The sequence below is a fragment of the Bufo gargarizans genome, chromosome 2 (genome assembly GCF_014858855.1).
Source record: "Bufo gargarizans isolate SCDJY-AF-19 chromosome 2, ASM1485885v1, whole genome shotgun sequence".
Lineage (NCBI taxonomy): Eukaryota > Metazoa > Chordata > Amphibia > Anura > Bufonidae > Bufo > Bufo gargarizans.
In genome coordinates, this window is record NC_058081.1 from 468,179,251 (window position 1) to 468,202,254 (window position 23,004).

At 41.4% G+C, this 23,004-nt stretch overlaps 1 protein-coding gene across 1 annotated transcript in view; it reads right to left on the reverse strand.

Moving 5' to 3' along the window:
• The window catches only part of VWF (von Willebrand factor), a 198,183-nt gene that overhangs the window by 49,768 nt on the left and 125,411 nt on the right, over positions 1 to 23,004 (reverse strand). The window contains exons 37-41 of the mRNA XM_044281052.1: positions 21,223 to 21,567; positions 11,535 to 11,746; positions 10,469 to 10,571; positions 10,305 to 10,379; positions 5,650 to 5,754 (exon numbers count right to left, since the gene is read on the reverse strand). Of these exons, the coding sequence (XP_044136987.1) occupies positions 5,650 to 5,754; positions 10,305 to 10,379; positions 10,469 to 10,571; positions 11,535 to 11,746; positions 21,223 to 21,567 (840 nt within the window). The remainder of the gene's footprint in view (positions 1 to 5,649; positions 5,755 to 10,304; positions 10,380 to 10,468; positions 10,572 to 11,534; positions 11,747 to 21,222; positions 21,568 to 23,004) is intronic.

Consider the following 23,004-nt stretch of genomic DNA (forward strand, 5'->3'; position numbering starts at 1 on the left):
AGAGGCGTTCCCATGGTGATGGGGATGCTTCAAGTTAAAATATACCATAGGATTGGAGAAAACTCCAATCCGATGGTATAAAAGAACTCCAGACTTTACATTGAAAGTCAATGGGGACGGATCTGTTTGAAATGGCACCATATTGTGTCAACATCAAACGGATCCGTCCCCATCGACTTGCATTGTAATTCAGGACGGATCCGTTTGGCTCCGCACGGCCAGGCGGACACCAAAACGACTTTTTTTTCATGTCCGTGGATCCTCCAAAAATGAAGGAAGACCCACGGACGAAAAAACGGTCACGGATCACGGACCTACAGACCCCGTTTTTGCGGACCGTGAAAATAAACTGCCGTGTGCATGAGGCCTTACTCTGTATGTTTTTGTAACACTGTATGTAATGTTTTCCAAGTATGTCTTTAATAGTAAGGATGGAGAGAAAGGGTATGGATGAGAATTTGGCATGGGGGGGTGCACCCCTGCCCTTTGCCACAAAGCACAAAGGCTCAATCTGAACATTTGCACCAGGGCCCCTGAGCCTTTAGTTACAGCCTTGCTTACCGTACTTCTTTCTCCCCATAAAAAATACAGCGAATTGAGGGCACATGTCTATGGAGTCAGGAAAAGTAGATGTTGGATGACAGGTATTGGAGGTGTATGGTCACCTTTTAGTAACATGCCACTGTATCCATTTTGCAGTCCACAAACCGTGGAAACCTTCCGTGGGCAATCCGCATTTTTCTCAGTCTCATTAATAGAAATGGTTAGTCTTGTCCTCAAAATGGAGAAGAATAGGACATGTTCTATAATTTGCGGGATGGGCATACAAATGCAGACAGCACACAGATGATATTCTTATATATATTTTTTTTGCTGTGTCATAGAAATTAATAGGTCCGTATGAGATCCGCAAAAAATGTGGATCGGACGCGGATCCAAAATACAGTAGTGTGCAAGTGGCTCAAACATTACAGGGACTAAATTTGCAGATTACAGTTGCCCTGGCGATCAACTAATTGCCGTAGGTCCAGCTCCTAAAACTCACAACGATCATCTCAAGTGCATATTTCCCAATCAATGATCTCAGAGGAACTATATGTAAGATAATATAAGATATAGTGCACTAATACACACACAAAGTTGAATATCTAAAAATAAAGCAAAAAGTAAGTGTACATGCATCACAATCATTACTGCATCTGACAAAATGTCATTTCCATGAGATAATGGCCAAATCCATTGACTATAGATGATGCGCTCACTGTACACTAGGTGTTTACACCATCAGTGATGGAGAAGAAACAGCGCCATCTGCTGGCGTCATGGAGAATTACTATAACACTGTTTTTGTATTTTCCAGGAATGATATTCCATTTCTATACGTCATGTTTACATCTAGATATTTGCTCGGGGAGAGGTAGTGTGGTAGATAATGACTGATAAGACTAATGCTAGCCAGTGTCAATAGTGAACTTGTGTATAAATGCAGCCATATTGTTTGTTACCCAGCTTTCTGTGACTACCTCTGTCTCCAGTTTGCAAATAGGGTGTCAAAAGGTTTTCCAATACGTAGAGGTTATGAGTTCCAGGAGGAATAACTGCTGTAATTCCATATAAAACACATATAATCCATGTCTCTATAATGTATGCTACATGACAAACTCAGCCTTGTTATATGAAACTATATATGACGAACTCTGCACTGCTACATCTATTTACGAGTGCCAAGAGCCACTCCACTGAATTATGATAATGCAGCAAGTGTACCTGTTGTGATCCCATATAAAACCCAATCACATGTGATATAGCCATCATTTGTGCCAAATTTCAAACTCAGCAGTACTACACCAGACATGCCTGGCGCTGCTGCATCTGCTCAGACAACCTCCTCCCTGCTACATCTAACAAGTCATAAATGCTGTATTTGACGTTCATTTCTGCTGTATCTGACATACTTCTTTCTGCTGTATCAGACAAGCCTAGCTCCACTACATCTATTTTTAGGCAATGTATACGTAAATATATGTGTGACTGATGCAGCTGTCACATTTGACAGCCAGTCTGCTGCACAGTAAGAAACATATGCTTGTACCCTGCTTATGGTTTTCTCTGGAGCTTCCTCCACTTTCCCGTGTGAAAAGCCTTCTTCTCGCCATTGCTGCCTCTCGATGGAAGCTCACTACTTTGGAATGTGTATAGAAAATCCTTAGCCAAGCTGGTGGCATGAGATCGGAGTTTGGGTAATAATACGGGGGGGATCAAGACTTTCACAGCGCAATATAATAAAAGAGTCAAATTCAAACCAAAGTTCATGTGTTGAAAGAAGGAGCTCTGGAACCAGCAGCAGAGCATGGATTTCATGTAATTATTATTTATGGCCCATCAGATCTTCACATTACACAACAGGCCGAACCTACAAACATAGATGGCATAATGTGACCCCATCCCCCGCTGTAAATTCTAAGACTATCAGAAGTCACTTGGGAATTCTGTGATGGAAATACAATGTACAGTAGCGGTTATATCATTACATATGGGGAGAGGAGGATTTATATACATGTACATATGTGGCCTACATTTCCTGACACATGCCCATAAAACGCCTTTAGCAATGGGGTCTGCTTCAGTACCTCCAATGTTAAAGGGCTTGTCTCGCCTCAGCAAGTGGCACTTATAACAGAAAGTTAATACAAGGCACTTACTAATGTATTGTGATTGTCCATGTTGGTTCCTTTGCCGGCTCATTTTTCCATCACATTATACACTTCTCTGTTCCACGGTTATGACCACGCTGCAGTCCAGCAGCGGTGGTCGTGCTTGCACACTATAGGAAAAAACACTGACCTCTCTGGTGGCCGGGACCATGGAAGCACACATAAGCTAGGTCTTTTTCATGCAATCATGACCACCGATGCTGGATTGCAGCGTGGTCATAACCATGGAAACAAGAAGTGCAGTATATAATGTGATGGGAAAATGAATCAAGTCAGCACAGGAGGCAATATAGACAATCACAATACAAAAGTAAAAGAGTTGTATTAACTTTTTCTACGTGATGAATGTCATTTGCTGAAATGAGACAACCCCTTTAAGAGAGGTTCAACCTTTTAGGCTACTTTCACACTAGCGTTCAGAGCGGATCCGTCTCAGACGGATCCGCTCATATAATGCAGACGGTGGCTCCGTTCAGAACGGATCCGTCTGCATTATATTGTAAAAAAAATTCTAAGTGTGAAAGTAGCCTGAACGGATCCGTCCAGACTTTTACATTGAAAGTCAATGGGGGACGGATCCGTTTGAAGATTGAGCCATAGTGTGTCATCTTCAAACGGATCCGTCCCCATTGACTTGCATTGTAAGTCTGGACGGATCCGCACGCCTCCGCGCGGCCAGGCGGACACCCGAACGATGCAAGCAGCGTTCAAGTGTCCGCCTGCTGAGCGGAGCGGAGGCTGAACGCCGCCAGACTGATGCATTCTGAGCGGATCCGCGTCCACTCAGAATGCATTAGTGCTGGACGGATGCGTTCGGGGCCGCTTGTGAGCCCCTTCAAACGGAACTCACAAGCGGAGCCCCGAACGCTAGTGTGAAAGTAGCCTAAAAGTGAATCTCCACACTAACACAATGGAGGGAATTTATCATGAGGAGAATTTATTAAGTCTCCATTGACGTAATTTGTGCCAAAGTTATCAAATATCACACGTAATTTTGACGCATCTTTAAACCTGACACTTTTGCCTAGAGATGTTACATCACCCGCTACTGGAGTGAGTGGATGGAGTGCACTTTTTGAAGGCTTTTTAAAAAGTCTCAATGATATTTGGAGTGAAACTCATTAACATAGCTAACCACGTCTACTTTCCCACCTAGTTTTCAAAACTGGAATTAGTGATGAAAAAATGAAAAATGTTGCAAAATTTAAGTATGAGCAGACCAGGTCTCTGAAATAACAAGTGCTGCACCCCAGTGCAAAGGGGTATCTGCAATTGTTTGGTTATGTACTATACAGTAATGTTATGTTATACAGTGCTCTGCAATGTGACACACACAGTATGCTTAAAGGGAACCTGTCAGCGCTACCCTCATACTTAAATTTTGCAACATTAGAGGTCTCTGAAATAACAAGTGCTGCACCCCAGTGCAAAGGGGTATCTGCAATTGTTTGGTTATGTACTATACTGTAATGTTATGTTATACAGTGCTATGCAATGTGACACACACAGTATGCTTAAAGGGAACCTGCCAGCGCTACCCTCACTGAGCGTTTCTAAATGTTCATTGTGTTACCCTAAACATATAAATTACACTTTTAATTTCATTTGCAGACGAATTCAATAAGTATTATGCATTTTTGCACTTCCCGCCTTTTATGCAAACTAACATAATAGAGTCATATCTTACTTGTGTGACCAGAGAAGAGTCATATTTTCAAGCTCTGACTCATCTCAGGTTAATTTGCATATGTATCAAATAGTTTTTTTGCACAATAAAAGCACACAGAGCTATGGGGACTGGGTATTGCGGGTGTGCTAGCGGCCATCTAGCAACCCATGTCCTCAGCTCTATACCCAAAATCCAGGTAACAGGTTCCCTTTAAGTATAAGACAGACGTGGCTAGAATTAACAATCCAAGTCCAGTCCTTTCTGGAGCTTAGGGTGTGGGCTGGCTCCTCTCCCTACTTCCAGAAGATTCTAGTTGTTTTAAGAGTAGGCAGTATGAGGACAGGCCTGGAGGAGACAAACAGAAAGTTTGTGTACCTCTTCTCTATCATTCAGCTTCAATGCTTGCGGAAACTAACAGATCCTCATGTGTCCTCCACTACCATTAGAAGGAGAGAGAGAAAAATTGGAGAATTCTCGTGGTTACAGCCTGAGAGTCAGCAAGGTAACCAGCATAAAACATTACAGACTTTTCTGCTGCAAAATTGGAAACAAGTTAAGACACCCTATCAACCCCAGATTAGTGAAAAAGTTTTAGTCATCAAGATGATCAGCATACAGCATTTAAGACTTTGCTGCAGTGGAGGGATAACAAGTTCAGACACCCTGCATACTTCAGGGATGATTTTGGCCAGTCATGTTATTACGACATTGTGTGTATTGTGAACACAATTATGTGAAAGATTATGGTTGCTAGCCAGAGATCCCAGTCCTAGAGACTGTAACAAAAGAGAGTACTCTGATGGCTATTTTTTTCAACCACTTACTTAGCTCATGCTTGGACATCTGTAAAAGAGAATGTACGGATAATTGCTGATGTACTGTACTACAACTCCTATTTTGTTTATAGTAAAAAAAAATTATACTTTTGTTAAGTTCAATCTGGCCTGGTTACTGACTCTCCTACTCCACACTCTGGCCATCGCACCATTTCAAGCCCCGTCTTGCACCAACGTGGATATTTAACATCAAGGGAACCCAAAACTACCATCAGGCAGAAGTCTTAGCTACAAGGAGTGCCCCGAGGGAATATAGGGTGCCCTTACTTCACTGCACAGACCCCAGAGAGCAAAGACCTGAGGGAGTACAAAATAACACATCATAATCAGGGCCACTACCACTCCCATCCTTTGGCTGGCTCTGGCTCCTCAAGAGCTCGCTGCACAAGGTTCAAAAGACAATATAAAGTTGGCATGACTTGAAACCTACCACACTCATAGATGGGTTTGCAGTCTCCTGGGTTGGTCAGTACTAGTTCCATTCCATTCTCACAATGTGGCACTGGAGGGATTTCACATGAGCTTTTATCACAAACTGGAATAAAAGAACAGAAAAAAAATTAAACAAACACCAAAAGGCTAAAAGTAATCAGAGACCCCATTGTGGGACCTTAACCCATGTTACATAGCCACTGAATATCACTACACTTTGGGGGTCGAGTAGTTCTTAAGGCGGCCATACACCTGTTGGGTGTTGGCTGAAAGATTGTTTGTCTGACAGATATCCCTCCCCATCCCTTTCCAGCTCCCTCATGTAGATGAACATTTATTTGTATTTGAAAGGGAAAGAGGAGAAAGCCGCTGCTATACACTTTTGGCGGCAGCTAATCTTCCAGGAGAACAAAAAGATTGGGTGAAAATATTCTCTTCTCCAACATCATCTGTCCAGGGAGAATCGGGAGCTCCCATACACATTAAACTGTCATCTGAACCTTAGTGACATTACCTGTTAGACAGTTGGGGGCTAGGTGATGTGTCAACACTGAGCCAAAAATCAGACCTTAAAATTAATTCAGACCTACAATCCTAACAATTAACTAAGGCTCCAGACCTGAGACCGTAAAAATTAATTCAGACCCTACAATTAAAAGGGTTGTCCGAGATTTTAATACTGATAACCTATCCTCAAGATAGGTCATCAGTATCTGGTCGGTGGGGGTCCGACACCTGGGGCCCTTGCCAATCCGCTGTTTGACAAGGCACTGGCATTCCTGTGAGCAGCCTTCTCTCAGCTTGCCAAGCACAGCACCGTACATTGTATAGCGGCTGTGCTTGGTATCACGCTCAACCCCATTCATTTCAATGGGGCTGAGCTGCGCCTAGGCCACATGACAGATGAACGTGTTGTCACTGGCGTAAGAAACGTTGAGAGAAGGCCGCGGCTGCGAGCGCTGGTGCCTTGTCAAACAGCTGATCGGCAGGGGTCCCGGATGTCGGCCCCCCACTGATCAAATACTGACAACTTATCAAGAGAATAGGTAATGAGTATTGAAATCTTGGGGGGGGGGGGGGGGGGTAACTTTAATTCAGATGTCAAATGCCCAGTAAATAAATTCATACACTAGACCTCAGACCCCAAAAATGTATTCACTCCCCAGAAAATTAGTTCAGGCTCCAGACTTCAGACCCTAAAATTACTTCATATCCCAGACTACAAAGGGAAAAAAAATCATCCAGACCTCATACTTTAGAACCCAGACATCAAAGCCTAGAATTCGCACTTCGGATCTGAGAATCAATTCAGACCCTAGACTACATATCTCAGAATTCCATAATCCAGTCATCAGATCACAGACTTCAAACCTCAACTTTAATTCAGCCTTTACACTGTAAATATAAATTTGAGCCCCAATGTCTGTGGTGACATTACAGCCTTGTTTGGACTGCGCTTGTCATAGAATGGCAGCGGTGCTTTCTCAGTACATACTGCCCATCATCCCTGGGAATCCCAGAGACCTCAACACAGAAACTTTGAGAAACAGTTAATGCTGGGGTTTGCTCATTTAATAAACTCGACAACACAATTCCAGGATAAGGGGAAAAATTTAACAAAAAAATATTTTGCATTTCCTAAATGAGATATGAAATGAGGCAGTAAATGAGCCTGCGTTTTATCAGCTGTCATACTTCTGTGTTGACAGGAACACATCCCTTTCAGCTTAATCCTTCAAATTTTAATGTGTATTGGTTTACTTGGAAGGAAATAAACAATTCTAAGTAAATCTAATGTAAAACATACAAAGAATCAAACAACATAAGCCGTAGAGGTCCCTCAACATCTCATCTAAAGCCCTGGGGGGACGATACTTCAACACCTAAATGGGCAGATTAAGGCCTGACATGTCTACATGACAAAAAGTTTCCAGGGGAAGGAAGTTAAAATTTGTCAAATAAGGGATTAAATGCATTTTAAACTGTTGACCAAAAATGTTTAGGTGTAAAAAAAAGTGTTTTTCAAATTAGGAAAATAATGTTGTGTTCCTTCTCTGTGTTTATCACCATGGTAATGTCATGCCAGCGGGAAGAGGCCATCTCTTGCATAAAACACACAACAAACTTGTCCTAACAGAATGTTACCTTCAGAGACGTCGCAAATCCTCACCTTACCCTGAGGTCTTTCCACTATGTTTAGTCTTGCATAAGTCTTAGCAAACAAGAGACACTTAACGGTGTAGAAATGATTAAGTGTGTCAATGAGAAGACATAAGTAGCACAGTGGGGACACACCACGAAAAATATTTATCCACAATCTATGGAACAGATTTGAGAACTATGATTGCTGGAGCTCCTACCACCAATAACGAAAATAGGGGTCTTGAGTCCCTCCTTATGTCACGATCATGTAGGTTCAAATGAGATCTCAAATGAAAAAAAAGAAGCAACATAGCACAAACAGTAGTTTAAATTTAAACATTACCATAGTTTTGTGTCTACAGCTCCTGAACAGGCCTAAATATTTCCATGGTAACAGACCATACCATGTGTAGTCTGATCCTTCAGTCATATTCGCTTTCATTTGAACTATATTTTAACTAATATACATTTTGTAAGCAATAAGTGCTCTTGTGTGTTTCCTACAATTCATCCCCTGCTTGGAAAAGTTTGCACTTTTTAAAAATAAAAATACATTTTTTTGATGTGATTGAGGTACATTCAAATTAATAGTATGAATCAGAAAAGCCACACACATTGCCATTGTGCAGATCGAGCTGCTTTATCTGAAATGAATTAGTATCTGGCTTTCGGATGCTATAGGCGTGTCATTCTTGGAATCGATTGCACGATAGAAATTGAGTCAGTCCTAATGACAACAATATTTTCCACTTGAATATTAGGTTTATGTCATTGAATGTGCCAAAACCATGATATTTCCTTAACCACTATGGTCAGGGAACAGGACAAAATGTCTTACCTTCAAAATAGGGTAATGGTTTAATCACAGGAAGCCAATATTAGTGGGATATATGAGAAAGCTAAGACAATATAAGAGAAACAATAGAATTCAAAAAAATTCTTAAAGTGGAATTCCATGAAAGGCCAAGATGGGACAACCCTTTTAAATTCTAGAAAACCATACAATAGTAATGATTTTCTACCAAAAAAATGGCAATTCAGACAATTAACTCCCAAATCCTATAACTCACCACCTACTATAAGAAGGACTTAATGTATGAGGAGTATTTGTCAGGATACATAGGCCTCAATGAAATGGTCGCATTACAACTCTTTTCAAGCTCCGATTCGCACTGAGCCATTATACAGCATTTATGGAAATCTATGAGGTCACACGCTACTTTTTCTATACATCCAATTTCATATAAAGTGATTCAGAGGTTTTCCATCAGATCCAGGGACCCAGACTTATCTGTGGGCTGCTCACTAACTGCTACCCACTAGTTGCTGAAAATTCACGTATAAGATGAATAGGTCTTGGTCCCAGGATGGTGCCCAATTCTTCCGTGTAAATGTACAGACTCCAAATAGTATTCTGTACAATCCCTGTTTGTATCCACTAAAATATATAGTATGGACCTGAGTGTCAGGAGTCTTACAAATGTGCATAACATAGTCCAAGGTGGAGGTTGATGGGTACACTACAGAGTTCCCAAGTCCCTAGTACCCTAATCTTTTACCAGTATGAGTTTTTCAGATGTTTCCGATGATGATACTGACTATGATGTACCAGTAACTTTATTCATGCCTTAGGCTACTTTCACACTTGCGGTACAGTGATCTGGCAAGCAGTTCCGTCGCCGAAACTGCCTGCCGGATCTGGCAAAACTTATGCCAACTGATGGCATTTGTAAGACTGATCAGGATCCTGATCAGCCTTAAAAATGCCTGATCAGTCAGAAAAATGCATTGAAAAGCCGGATCCGTCTTTCCGGTGTCATCCGGAAAAAGGATCCGGCATTTTTTTTTTTTCGGTCTGCGCATGCGCAGCCTGGAAGGACGGATCCGACATTCCAGTATTTTGAATGCCAGATCCGGCACTAATACATTCCTATGGAAAAAAATTCCGGATCCGGCATTCAGGGAAGTCTTCAGTTTTTTGGGCCGGAGATAAAACCGTAGCATGCTGCAGTTTTATCTTTTGCCTGATCAGTCAAAAAGACTGAACTGAAGACATCCTGATGCATCCTGAATGGATTGCTCTCCATTCAGAATTTATGGGGATGTACCTGATCAGTTCTTTTTCGGCATTGAGACCCTTTTGACGGAACTCAGTGCCGTCTCCATGTCTACCTCCCAGCTCCTTTGGTCAACCCGCCTTGGGGATTCATGCTCAGATATCCCACTACTTCTCATCACCTGCTGAGGTGCAAAGACTCACACATTCTTCGTCCACAAGGACCCTTTGATGATTCTCCAAGAATCATGCAGAGAATGCAAGGGCCCCCCACAAAAAATAATATAATCTCTAAGCCAAAGTGGGGGGGGGGGGGGGGGGCGTCTAGGAAATGATGTGATACTCCCATATGAGTGGTTCAACTCAGCAGATGTATTATGCTATGGCTGCTGTATGTTTATTACCTCAATAATTAATTAGTAGATATTTATCTATCTTATGGATAAAATACCCACCACATTCATACTCCGAGCAGCATTGATCAGAACTCCGTTTACGTGATGGAATTTCACATGGGCCACAAGTAGGAGCTAAAAAGAGTAAAAAGAGACAAGTAAATGTATTATCAGTCAATTTCTAACTATGACTTCTCAAAAATGTACTGTAGAATTTGTATTACGCTTGATGGTTGGACATGGCTTCAGTGAGCAGTTGGTGATCCTGTCGTCTAGGCAAATGCAGATACTGCAGGGGTTGTGTAAAGGTATCCAGGTTTCCAAATGCTAAAAAAAATATATATCAGAGAATGTATTGACTTAAAGGCACATGTTGAATGAAAATTTTGGATGTAGTTAATCGCAAAAGTCATGAACAAGCAAATTCAAAACCAAAAGACCCATCAAGGGCGCAAAACATTTTAAAGGAATACTATGCATACGGTCACCATAAGATGCAACTGACCTAACAGTCATTCCAGTAGTAAGCAGAAACAAATCTGTTACAAATCTTCTACAGTCTATCATGGATTTTCAAGACCAAATCCCATCCCATTGATCCAAACCCATATGTAAACCATATAATTTATATCTTAAACCTGGATGTTTGCCAGATGTATACAAAGGGACAGCTTTTAATTTAAAGAGGTTATCAAGCATTAGACAAGGTGTTTGCTATTTTCCTCTTACAGTGCCACTAGTTTTCAAAGGCTGTATCAGCTTTTAGGCTGTGACTACTGTACGTGGTGATCTTGGTTGCAACAGTCACAGAACAAAATATTGCAGTGCAGCAGTGCAACCATTGATCTGAATGGAAGTAGCAGCTCAGCTTGGAAGTTGCTTTGACCACAACCCTAGAATCGTAAAAAAAAATCCAATACTGCTAGATTTTTTTAAATTCTGGGATCACAGTCGACACAACCAAATTCAGTTCAGTGGCTGCACTGCTACACAGTGATCTTTGGTCCTATGATAGGTGTCTCAGCCAAGATTGCCTTTACAGTTCATCCTTGTTCAAGTGAATATTGCTCAGCTGCAGTACCAAATACTGCCAACAGATAAGAGTGGTGCAGCTTCCATACCAAAAGTAGACCTTTTTTTCTAACTCTGAACAAATCTATAACTTATCTGACCTCAACTTAATTTTTAAATTTTTTATGCCTTCATCCAACACAAGACGTCCCCAGTGGTCTTATACATGAAATATTTGAATAGCTTACATGTTTTTATCATAAAACTTGATGTTCTTACCTTGTGGTGGTCTCCATATTCATCTGTGCACTGGTTGCAAACACTTTCTGAAACACATTTCCCATTAACATTCACCTCTCCATCTGGGCAGAAGCACCCTTCTATTCGGTGGTCAGACTCAAAACACATATTTTTGCTGTTTGTCTTGTCACAGTCCTTGTCACATCCTACATGGCAATGATTATATACCATGGTATTGGGGCAGGCCATTGCTGCAGATGAGATGGAGAAGATGACAGTAAGCATATGATCAGTGCTTTTTTACATATATTGTGATTATTTTTAAAGGCTATGCATACCTGTGGGGGGATTTTTTTTAAATTAATGCATTGTATTCATTTTGAGTTAAAAATATATTTTTTCAATTGGTCTTTATTGAAAAGTTTGACCTCTGACTTTGGGCAGTCTTGGGTTTATCTAGTAGCAGAATCAGAATTTCCACTCTGTTCTGTCAGACAGCTCAGCTGATGGCACCTTAGCTCTGATCTCTGACCTGCTAAACACTCATTATAGCTCAATTCGTATCTTAATTATGAGCAGCACAAAGTAAAAAAGGACTATTCACACAGCTAGACAGTTAACCCTTTGTGACAGAACAGCTCAATATTTTTAACAAGGACCAAATGAAACATTTATTTTTAGCTCAAAATATGTAAAAAGCAATAATAAAAAAATTGCCCCACTGATGGAAATAGCCTTTAAGTTTATTGGGACAGTCATCTCATGTAAGAATCCTTTAAAATGACCTGCATAGCCCATTGCATACAATGTATGTTAAAACTCATTATAGCAAGAGAGGAGTGAGGGCCCCAGAGCAAAATACCAACAGGATCTCTCCTCTAGCTTTATCCAAAGACAACTGGTACGCTGGTACTCTTTCATCCCCAGGACTTTTCCATCCTTTGTCTCCATCCTTTTCCTCCATAAAAGAGAAGGGTTTTGTGACTCTTTAGTCATTCTACTTTGGTCTTTCTATATCAAGAGAGTACAAGAGGTGTCCTTCTTCTCATGCTGGATAAAATGCAGTTACTTTTATCCCAGAGCTTGGTTCTTTGCCACAAATTTGTCATCCCTTATAGAAGAAAGTGTAGGTTGATATGACCCTTAAAGAGGACCTGTCGCCTCTCCTAACATGCCTGTTTCAATAGCTTCATGCATCCCCCATGTAGTAACAATTCTGGGGCATCTATTCTTATGTCTGTATGTTGTGCCATTCCTCTGTTATTTCTTCTAGAAGATATGACTGAATTGCTATTAGCCCTCAGTAAGGGTACAGAGGGGAGGTAACCAGTTGGGGGGTGTACCTGCACAGATTCACCCTATCCAATCAGTGCTGCCATTTTCAGACTGTCCGGGCCCCCCCCCCAACTGGTTACCTCCTCTCTGTACCCTTACTGCAGACTTTTTGCAATCCATTCATAACGTATAGTGCAAATAATAAAGGAATGAGACAACATAGAGCCATAAGAATAGATGATTCAGAATTGTTATTACATGGGGAATGCATGTAGCTATTAAAACAGGCATGTCAGGAGGGGTGACAGGTCCTCTTTAAGAATATCACCCTCCTTTTCTGCTAACATTGCAGTGCTTGTGGATAGGTTCACCCAAGCAGCTGGGCAGCAAAATGAGCCTGAGCTAGGACCCCTTTACATAGGCACAATAGAAGGTCATGAGCTTTATCATGGGTGTTACTGTATCTGTAGCCTGATACCCGTTAAAGGGCCCACAGGCTAAAGGAGCAACCAAGGTACAGAAAAATAGTTTTTGTGCAGAGAAGAAAAATTTGTGTTTTCTATCTTCACTAGATTCTGTGTGTGTGTATTACTTATGATATAAATGACTTTCAGTATAGCTATATTCCCTCCAGGGTAGAGAGGAACACAGAGATCTCACTACTACCATTATTATGTGCAGAGTACATGCAGGGGGTGGGCTGAGGAGGAAGTCTGTAAGGGTCCAATCACACGACCGTAAGTATTTTGCGGTCTGCAAATAGCGCATCTGCAAAACACGGGTATCAGCTGTATTCTTTACGCTTTTTGTGGAACGCACACAGCTAGCTCTATACTACAAATGCCTATTCTTGTCCATCTTTTTGCAGGGCCACGGAACGGAACTAGGTGTGCTGTCTGCATCTTTTGTGGCCCTATTGAAATGAATTGCTCCGCACCCACGGACCCAGAAATATGGTCGCCTGAATGGACCCTAAGGTGCATTTTCAGCCAATAGCTCCAGTGCTCATTGGTTTGAAAACTACTACTGTACAGCCCACTAATGTACATCAGTAGTTGTGATCATCTGTGGTGTGAAGGGCCTTTAGTGTACAGAGCATCTTGCATTTGGGAAAGAGTCAAAGAACTAATGACCCTGGATAAATGACCCTAGAAGCTGCATACAAGAAATATCTAAATTTGTAAAAATATACATGCCCACGCAAAGGAAAATGAAAGAGGTCATATTATTTAGTACCAGCACTGAAATGTTTAATTAGTTCCGAAACATTTATCATTTTCTGTAACCCAGGAGAGTTATTTCTTTCAAATAACATATGCAATTAATCAGCATAAAAGCAGATTTTCCTTGCCATGTGCATATAGTTTATTCCTCTGATGTGCCAAATAATGGGGCATATTTTACATAAATAAAAGAGAAATCATATGTGTTTGATTTCAACATCCATGCAATAAAACAGTCCCAATTGTGAAAGTAGCTAGTTCTGTTAAAAAGAAAAGGAAAACTCCACATATCACATGTTATGTGGCTTTCCAATCATGTTTTTGATCATTTAATTTGAGTAAATATTTATCATTGACGTTACTGGTTTACGTCAGGGCGATGTATACGAGAATCCACACCCAGAGTTGAGTTGGGGATCGGATGGGTATAAAATTACATGGTGAATCATCTTCATGCATGGAAATGATATACACCAAAAATAACTTTCTTTCAAGCTGTAAATTTTTGCGTACTGAAGGAAATGTTTTTGTAAGAATTTATGTATATCACTTTCATGTGTATTGGGTATAGATGGCATACACAGTACATTTCCTTTGTTTTGTCATACATTAGTCAAATACTGTACTGTATGTCAGTCCAATAGTTTCAAACAAGTCACAGCTATATCTTACAGGGGATTTCCAGAATGTTACATTGACAGACTATCTTTAAACGGGTTGTGCCAAGCACTGAAGTCATTTCATATTCACAGAACTCATTGGTCCAAACGCTGGGACAACCACCAATCAATTATCTTTAATGCTTGGCACAACTCCTGTAGGATAGGCCATCATTGCCTGATCAATGGTTGTGCAACTGCTTCATAGTGAACCCATACATGTGTGGTTGTGTCTGGTAATACTCCTTAGCCCGATAAAGTGAATAGCATAGACACGTGTCATTTTGTACTGGAACTGGATTCCCACTCATTATACTTTGATAACCTATCCTAAAGGGCCATGAAACTTGTCACTTTTCTTTGATACTGATGGCCTATTCTTAGACAGAATAGAATGGACTCAATTCTAAGCAATCTCACCAATAAGCTGAGGAAACGGGCCTCGGTAATTTTCCGTCCTCTTAATTGTTTACCAGCCAAAGCTCTGTACATTTGGTAGGGACTGTGCCTGATACTACCGCTCAGTTCCATTCACTTTAATAGGACAAAGTGTGGAGCGTTGCCTGGTAAACAGTGAGAGGATGTGGCTCTTATTGGAGCATTGCAGTCAATCAATGGAGGTACCAGGAGTCAGAACCCTACTGACTGCCGGTACATGGTTCAGAGACTCATAAACTTATAGTACATTGTCTCAGATTTAATTGTGTCTTGGGAAATCTGAGAGAATCTTCATGCGGTGACATGGACAGTCTATGAGAAGATGAGGATTTCCACAGCGATGAGGCAAATCCTTACTCAAAGCAGATGGATAACTTCAGGTGTTGTTATCCCTTCAGTCACGTACTTAAAAGCAACAAAAGAGGAAAACCCTCCACTAGTAATATGGGTGACTCTGGTAAAGACATGCAGGAACATAGTAGCATCGCATGAGGTGATGGAAAATCAGCAGATGCTTTCTGGGATTGTAGTGCCCTGGAGCAGGGAGTACTTTAACATTTGGACATTTTTGAACATTTGCTTATTTCTCATATGCAAAGTTTAAACTTCTTACTTTATTTCACCTAAAAGGGTTAACTTGCACTGTTTAATACTGTGTAAGTGCATTTTATATACAGTATATGTTGTGATATATAGTTCCTGGTCATTATCACTGTATTTACATGGCTCTGTGAAAAGGGTTAATGAATACTTAGAGACCGTTAGGGCTTTGATTGAGAAGCTGGTAATTTTCCTCAGCTGCCATAGGGTTTAAAGAAGACCATGTTTTGGAGGGAAAAACCCAGACGTTGTTTACCACCATGTTTTGGAGAGAAAACCCAGACTTGTTTACCACCAAAAAGCAGACAGAGTGACCTTTTAAATGTCTGGTTTTAGCTCTGTTATGTCTGGAAACTTTTTTTTTCTGGAACACCTGCTGCGTCATTGCCATTGAGTATCATTGAAGCTCTAATGTAAGTCTATACCAGACGGTAGCTGAAACAATGTATCTGTTTGTGCTGAGTTTCTCCACTCCACCCCTCCGACTAAAAGGTTCTAGTCTAGAAAAAACTGTATATAAGGAGAGCAGTCAAAGCCCCTAGTGTGCTGCAGTTAGGGAAGAGTGTTTGGAAGAGGAGACTCTGCCAGACTACTGAGTGACCAGAAGAAGACGCTAAGACGGGGATGCACTGCCACAGACCCTGAATCACCAGCCTTGGACCAGGGTACCAGCCTTCTGAAGAGAAAGAGGGACAGCTAGCTCAGGCCTTTCCTCCTTATCAAACCCTTCTTCTGCCAGGGAGGAGACTGGAGAAGCCAGCCCTATGCCTTGCCTGTATTGTTTTGTACCTAAATTCCTCCAGTAAAGAAGCACGCTGGTTACTACCCTGACTCTCTGGACTTAGTTCCCATTGGGATGCACCACGCCTTACCATCCCTTCCGGACAGCAGCAACATGTGGTGACACCTTGGCGGTGTCCGGGGGACCCAGCGTAGCTTTGGGGCCACCCCAAACCAAGCCACTGCAGGATGTATATAGTAAATACCACCCACTACCTACCAGTTGCTGCATGAGAACTGCAGGGTTTCTCTTACAGGGTGAAAGAGACCTAATGTAATGTGGAATGAGGTACAAACCTGTTTCCTAACATGGTACCTTTCATGTTTTTCCTTCATATAAAAATCTGTGGAAATGGAGGTTAAAGTGCATAATACATAGTTCAGGGGCTTGACCATTAGCCAGTAAGGGGCCCAGATATTTCTGATAGCTGCCTTGTCAGTAATACATAAGGCTACATTTACACAAGGTTAACCTTAGATTGTATAGTAGAACATTCTATTACTGCCTCTCCTCTTATTTAAAGGGGTTGTCCCATGGCTTATGTAAAAAATGAAAATCAGACATCATACTATGTATACTACATGACAATATCTTTCTAACAAAGCCCTGTACCTTACATGGATCCAGAGATCTCCCCATTAACTGCTTTGCTAGATTTATCTCAAGCTGGAAGCTCAAGGAGAGTGTCTTTTCTGCTGCAGATAAGGGGGCGTGTCCATGCTCTCCCTATCACAACTCAGGAGGCAGTTAAAGGATGAAACTGAGCATGTGTGGCCTTCTCAGAAACCAGGACAAAGAAATAAGAAAAAATGCAAACAGCAGGTGGAGCTATACAGATACATTTTATTGAATAACTCACTGGCTTAGCTAAATTTTTAATTCCATGCAGTTACAAAAGTATTCAGATCCAAGTGCTGGTTTGAGAACTGTACAATATTTTTCATGGGACAACCCCTTTAAGGTGTTCCATATAGTTCCCAAATAATATCTAATGTGCAACTTCCTTCCCATCGGTTCAAGTACCAAGTGTGAGATTATGGGTGCTAGCGTGTGGTGCCCGTGCCATCACAACCGGTGGTGCCGCTGATGGGTACTCATCTGCAAAATTTATTATTATGACTATTTATTTGGTCAACCAGAAGTGAAGAAGGTAAGATGTAAAAATAATTAGCCTATTGTGCTCCAAACATTGTGTTAAAAGGATGGATTCTGAACAGGTTTCAGACACTTCAGAGTTCAATGTATCAATAGAGGTAAGAACTATCAGCATCTGGGATAAAAATGTAAGTTAGATGAATTGTCCAACCAAAAATATACCTCATTTTTCAAACCACTGCTTGGATCTGAATACATGTTTAATTGTAGCATAGTCGTTGAGTTATTCATTACTCTGTTTGCCTAGGGAATATTGCTGAGGTGGTCGCACATGCTCAGTTTCATCCTTTTTTTTTTTCCATTTTACTTCCATCCTTCAACTGCCACCAGCCATATCTACTGTTAGAAGTTTTGACATTTACAGGGAGAAAGCTGCAGCAGATAGGACATGTCCCCTGAACTATGACAGGAAGACAGCCGCGGAAGAATTGATACCTCCCCTGAGAAAAGGCACGTTCCTGAGCTCCTAAATCTAGCAGAGCAATTAAAACAATGAATGTGGATATTTCTGGATCCATGAAATTACAGGGCTGGTTCTAGATTGTCATGTATATGATGTCTGATTTTCATTTTTTTAAATTAATCATGGGATAACCTCTTCAATAAATATGCAACTGCACATATGGTTTTTATACTCTCTCTTCATTGAAGTCAATAGGAAAAATACCACAAAATACCAGGGCATCCTACCAAAATGTGTCATTATGGTCTAGTGCTAATCCTGATCATTAGGACCCTTTTGACATTTGATCATCAGTAAACAAGAGAATTTCCTTTTTAAATGTCAGCTAATAATTATTAATAATTGTTCATGACTGAATTCGGCTTCTGTCCAAGATAATGTGGTTTGTGTAGAAGACTTTGCAGCTTTATCACGCAGGGTGACATTAAGCTATCACTCCATGTTGGCTGAACAAACAGAACATTGTGTATAGTGAGTTGTTTCCCATACGCTATTCATAATATGACAATCATCCACAGTGCTATAGGGCACCAATTACATAGGAGTATACAATAAAAGCCAAGATAAAAATCTGGATTTTTCCATGGCTTAGGAACCCTATATAAAGTAAGCTGAAACCCAGTGCTCCATTATTCTCTTGGGACACTTAAAAAACAACAATTTATTCTGTGCACTAATGTATGTCCTAACATGTACTCCCAAAATGGCGAAATATGTGCAGATGGGCTGTAATAATGCCCCTACAGTAAAGGAAGGGCACAACCTGAGACAATATTCTAGGGCCTCTGTCAGCAGATTTGTACCTATGAAACTGTCTGATATGTTACATGTGCACTTGGCAGCTGAAGACATCTGGGTTGGTCCCATGTTCATATGTGGCTGCATTGTTGAGAAAAACTACGTTTTCTTATATGCAAATGAGCCTCTAAGAGTAATGTGTTGGTCCCATGTTCATATGTGCCTGCATTGCGGAGAAAAACTAAGTTTTAATATGCAAATTAGCCTCTAGGACCAACAGGGGCGTTTCTGCAACTGTGGAGCCCTCTGCACTTTAGTCAGGGTCAGTAAATGTGATCATGGCTGGCCCTGACTTAACCCCTAAAGTGCAGAGGGTGCCACAGATGTAGAGAGAGCTAAGTCTCTAGGAGTAACAGTAACGCCCCTGTTGGTCCTAGAGGCTAATTTGCATATTAAAACTTAGTTTTTCTCAGCAATGCAGGCACATATGAACATGGGACCAACACGTTACTCTTAGAGGCTCATTTGCATATAAGAAAACGTAGTTTTTTTAAACAATGTGGGCACATATGAACATGGGACCAACATTGATGCCTTCACCTCAGTTTTAGGGGGATGCAACCCTTGTTTACTAGGGGGCAATTTAGAGGTTTGGGTAAACTTAAAGGGGTTCTGCACTTTCATTTAACTGATGATCTATCCTCTGGATAGATCATCAGCTTCTGATCGGCGGGGGTCCAACACCCGGGACCCTCACCGAACAGCTGTTTGAGAAGGCAGCGGCGTTCCAGCAGCGCCGCGGCCTTCTCACTGTTTACCGCCGGGCCGCCCGCCCACTGATGTCACGACTAGTATTAACTAGCGTGGGCGCGGCTAAGCTCCATTCAAGTGAACAGAGCTTAGCCCCGCCCACGCTAGTTGATACTAGTCGTGACGTCAGTGGGCCGGCGGCCTGGCGGTAAACAGTGAGAAGGCCGCGGCGCTGCTGGAACGCCGCTGCCTTCTCAAACAGCTGTTCGGTGAGGGTCCCGGGTGTTGGACCCCCGCCGATCAGAAGCTGATGATCTATCCAGAGGATAGATCATCAGTTAAATGAAAGTGCAGAACCCCTTTAAGGCAAATAAAGTTAGTGGTGTATGGTGATATGAGTTGGGAAATGAACTGCGGAATTAGGTCAGAGACTCAGAACTATATGACCATATTACGTGTTTTCTTTAATCAGTTCAAGACCAGGCAGTTATCCACTGCTAAAGACAAGTATAGGTTTTTACATCTTTTTCAGGATACATAAGGTCTAATTTTATTAAAGTTTTTCGGGCAAATTAGGAGGTTAAGAATGTAGAAGGAGAAAGCTTCCAAATGCCTGATTATATAGGCCGAGGCAAACTTTGAATGAGAGAGGAATGATTGCAACTGCAGTCATTCCTCCCTCATTCTCTTCTACAGATGATCGCAGCACATTCTTGATTACACAGGGAGATGTGCTGCCGATTATTGGGCATCTTTCAACCTGATGAAAAACTCCCATCAGCCGATAAACAAGCATTTGCTCAATTATACCGGCAAATTATCAGGAACGAGCATTCGGATCCCCTATAACTGGCCCGAAATTGTGCAGTCCAATAGGGCCTTAAGTATTGTAATATCTTGAATTCTTGGAATTTTAATCAGTCATCACAAATTTTGCAGTATACATCAGTATATGATCTGTTATCCATTAAGCTTTCTCATAAATTAACTAAATTCAAGAACAAAACTACAAATTAGTTTCTATATGGTACAAGACCCCCAAAATGCTGAACAAAATGAACCCCAATAATTCACTATCTGCTGGTGATGTAATAAAGAGGTGAGGAACCTGCTACTGATCTAGGTGAAATGCTTTACATGGGGCTTTGTTTGTATACCATTTTTATTTGTATTTTTTGTGAAATCAGAGAAAAATATTTTTAAAAAGGCAAATAGGTGTCTTTTTCACATAGTATGTGTCTGCTTCCATTACATTAACACAAGATAATGATGGCTACATCTATATTTAACAGGGGTGTAAATAGTCCTGTGGGCCCCATGACAGATTTTGGACGTGGGCCCCCACCACTACCACGATGGTAGGATGCACAGGTATTGATAGACTAAAATAGAGCAAAAAATAGGTTACTTATTGATCTGTTTTAATACCAGCAGTGTTGTAGGCTCCTTTAATCCAAGTATTATTCCATGCTATAGTATCATTATAGTAATATTTTGTTTGGTACACATGTGGCAATCTTGCTGGTGCGGGGATATAAAAAAAAAAGACCAAAACAGTATTCGGGGTCTCTAGTGCTCTTGCTATCTAGACCTTTTTGTTTTTATCAGTTTGCAATTTACTTCAGTTAAAATTGGTTATACTCACGGCATATATCTGATGACCTCCAGTCTATGCACAATCCATGAAGCCTGCAAAGGTGGCTGTAACTTGCAATGATCTCACAGGGATCGTGACCATGGCAGCTGGACTCTTGACATAACTTAAAATAATCACTTGGCTGAATTTTGGAGTGGCATTGCTCGAATGCTTTGGAAAGCAGAATGTTACACTGATGACTTGGAGACTGGCTGCACACATCATCCAGTCTGGTTTCGCATGTTCTTCCAAACTCATCAACCATGGTCCATTCCTTAATGAATCTGCTGCTGTCTCTTGTAACTGAGCCGTCCCTGAGTGTAAAGTCATTCACTGGGTTGTGGTCACATATTCCTGGATAAAGAAGAGCACATGAAAGCCATTACTGAGAGCACAGCCACAGTGGACAACTGACCCAAGAGTCAGAGATCAAAATGATTGTGCCAATCAATAAAATTGCACATAACGGTCAGACACTGTCAAAGTGGCCAACCTTTTTTTAGTATAGATTCTACTTTTTGAGGGATCTTACTTGGGAAATTTACAAGGGAAGAAAGATGCATGCAGTGTATCAAGAACACTGCTGCATCATAATGGTGATAGCAATCACAGTTAATCATACTGGCTTCACATGGCTTCTTCATACATGACCATGCTGATCATACGCAAATGGTTGGCATTTTTATACTTGCTTGTTCGAGACTTCAGCTGAATATTCAGGTGGCCCAATATCAAGACCTATCAGTAGATCAATAAGTTTTTTGGGGACACCACTACTGTAGAACAATTTCTATTTAAAGGGAACCTGTCAAAAAAGAATGGCGCTATGCATGTATTACAGCTGTAAAACTTTTGAGTAGAATTGGTCACCCTAAATGCTTAGCGGGTTTACAAATATTATACCTTGCCAATATGTTTCTTCACTATGTATGCTTCAGTTTGGAGATGTGATAAGTTACATGATGACTTTGGCTGCAGTCTTGTCCTTCAAACTGAAAATGTTCTGTTCTTTAGGAGATAAGTTGGGTTAACTTTTTCTGGCCACTTTATTGGCACATAAAGGGCACAATTTATCTTGGTTAAAGGGGTTGTCCCACTTCATTAAATAGGGTTACATTAAATCATTGCCCCCCACTGAACATTTCTTCTAATACATGTCATTAAAAAAAACATAGCATTCAGCCTAAAAACGCTCCTTTCACTCCCCTTTGTTTGTGCTGGTATCCCATGGATACGGCCGCATCTCGCCGGCCGCATCCATGCCGCACCTGCGCACTGGTAACTATTGCGATCCTACAGCCGGCCTCTCACTCACACTGTGAGCGCGCACGTCGCATAGTTCTGCGCATGCGCGGGCGCCCGATCATATCAATGTATTACTGTTTTCTTGTAGCAGGAGGGAGCGCACGGCGTCATAGCAACCGAGGACGCCGTGCGCTCCCTCCTGCCGCCGGAATACAGTGATACTCTCTTATAGATCATAGCAGTGTATTACTGTTTTCCGGCAGCAGGAGGGAGCGCACGGCGTCATAGCAACCGAGGACGCCGTGCGCTCCCTCCTGCCGCCGAAATACAGTGATACACTGCTATGATCTATAAGAGATGATGACATGATGTGCTGCTAATAAACATTGAGTGCGCCCCCCCAGTATAATAAACATTGAGTGAGGGCCCCCCCCCAGTATAATATACATTGAGTGTGGCCCCCCCCCCAGTATAATATACATTGAGTGCGGCCCCCCCCAGTATAATAAACATTGAGTGCGCCCCCCCCCAGTATAATAAACATTG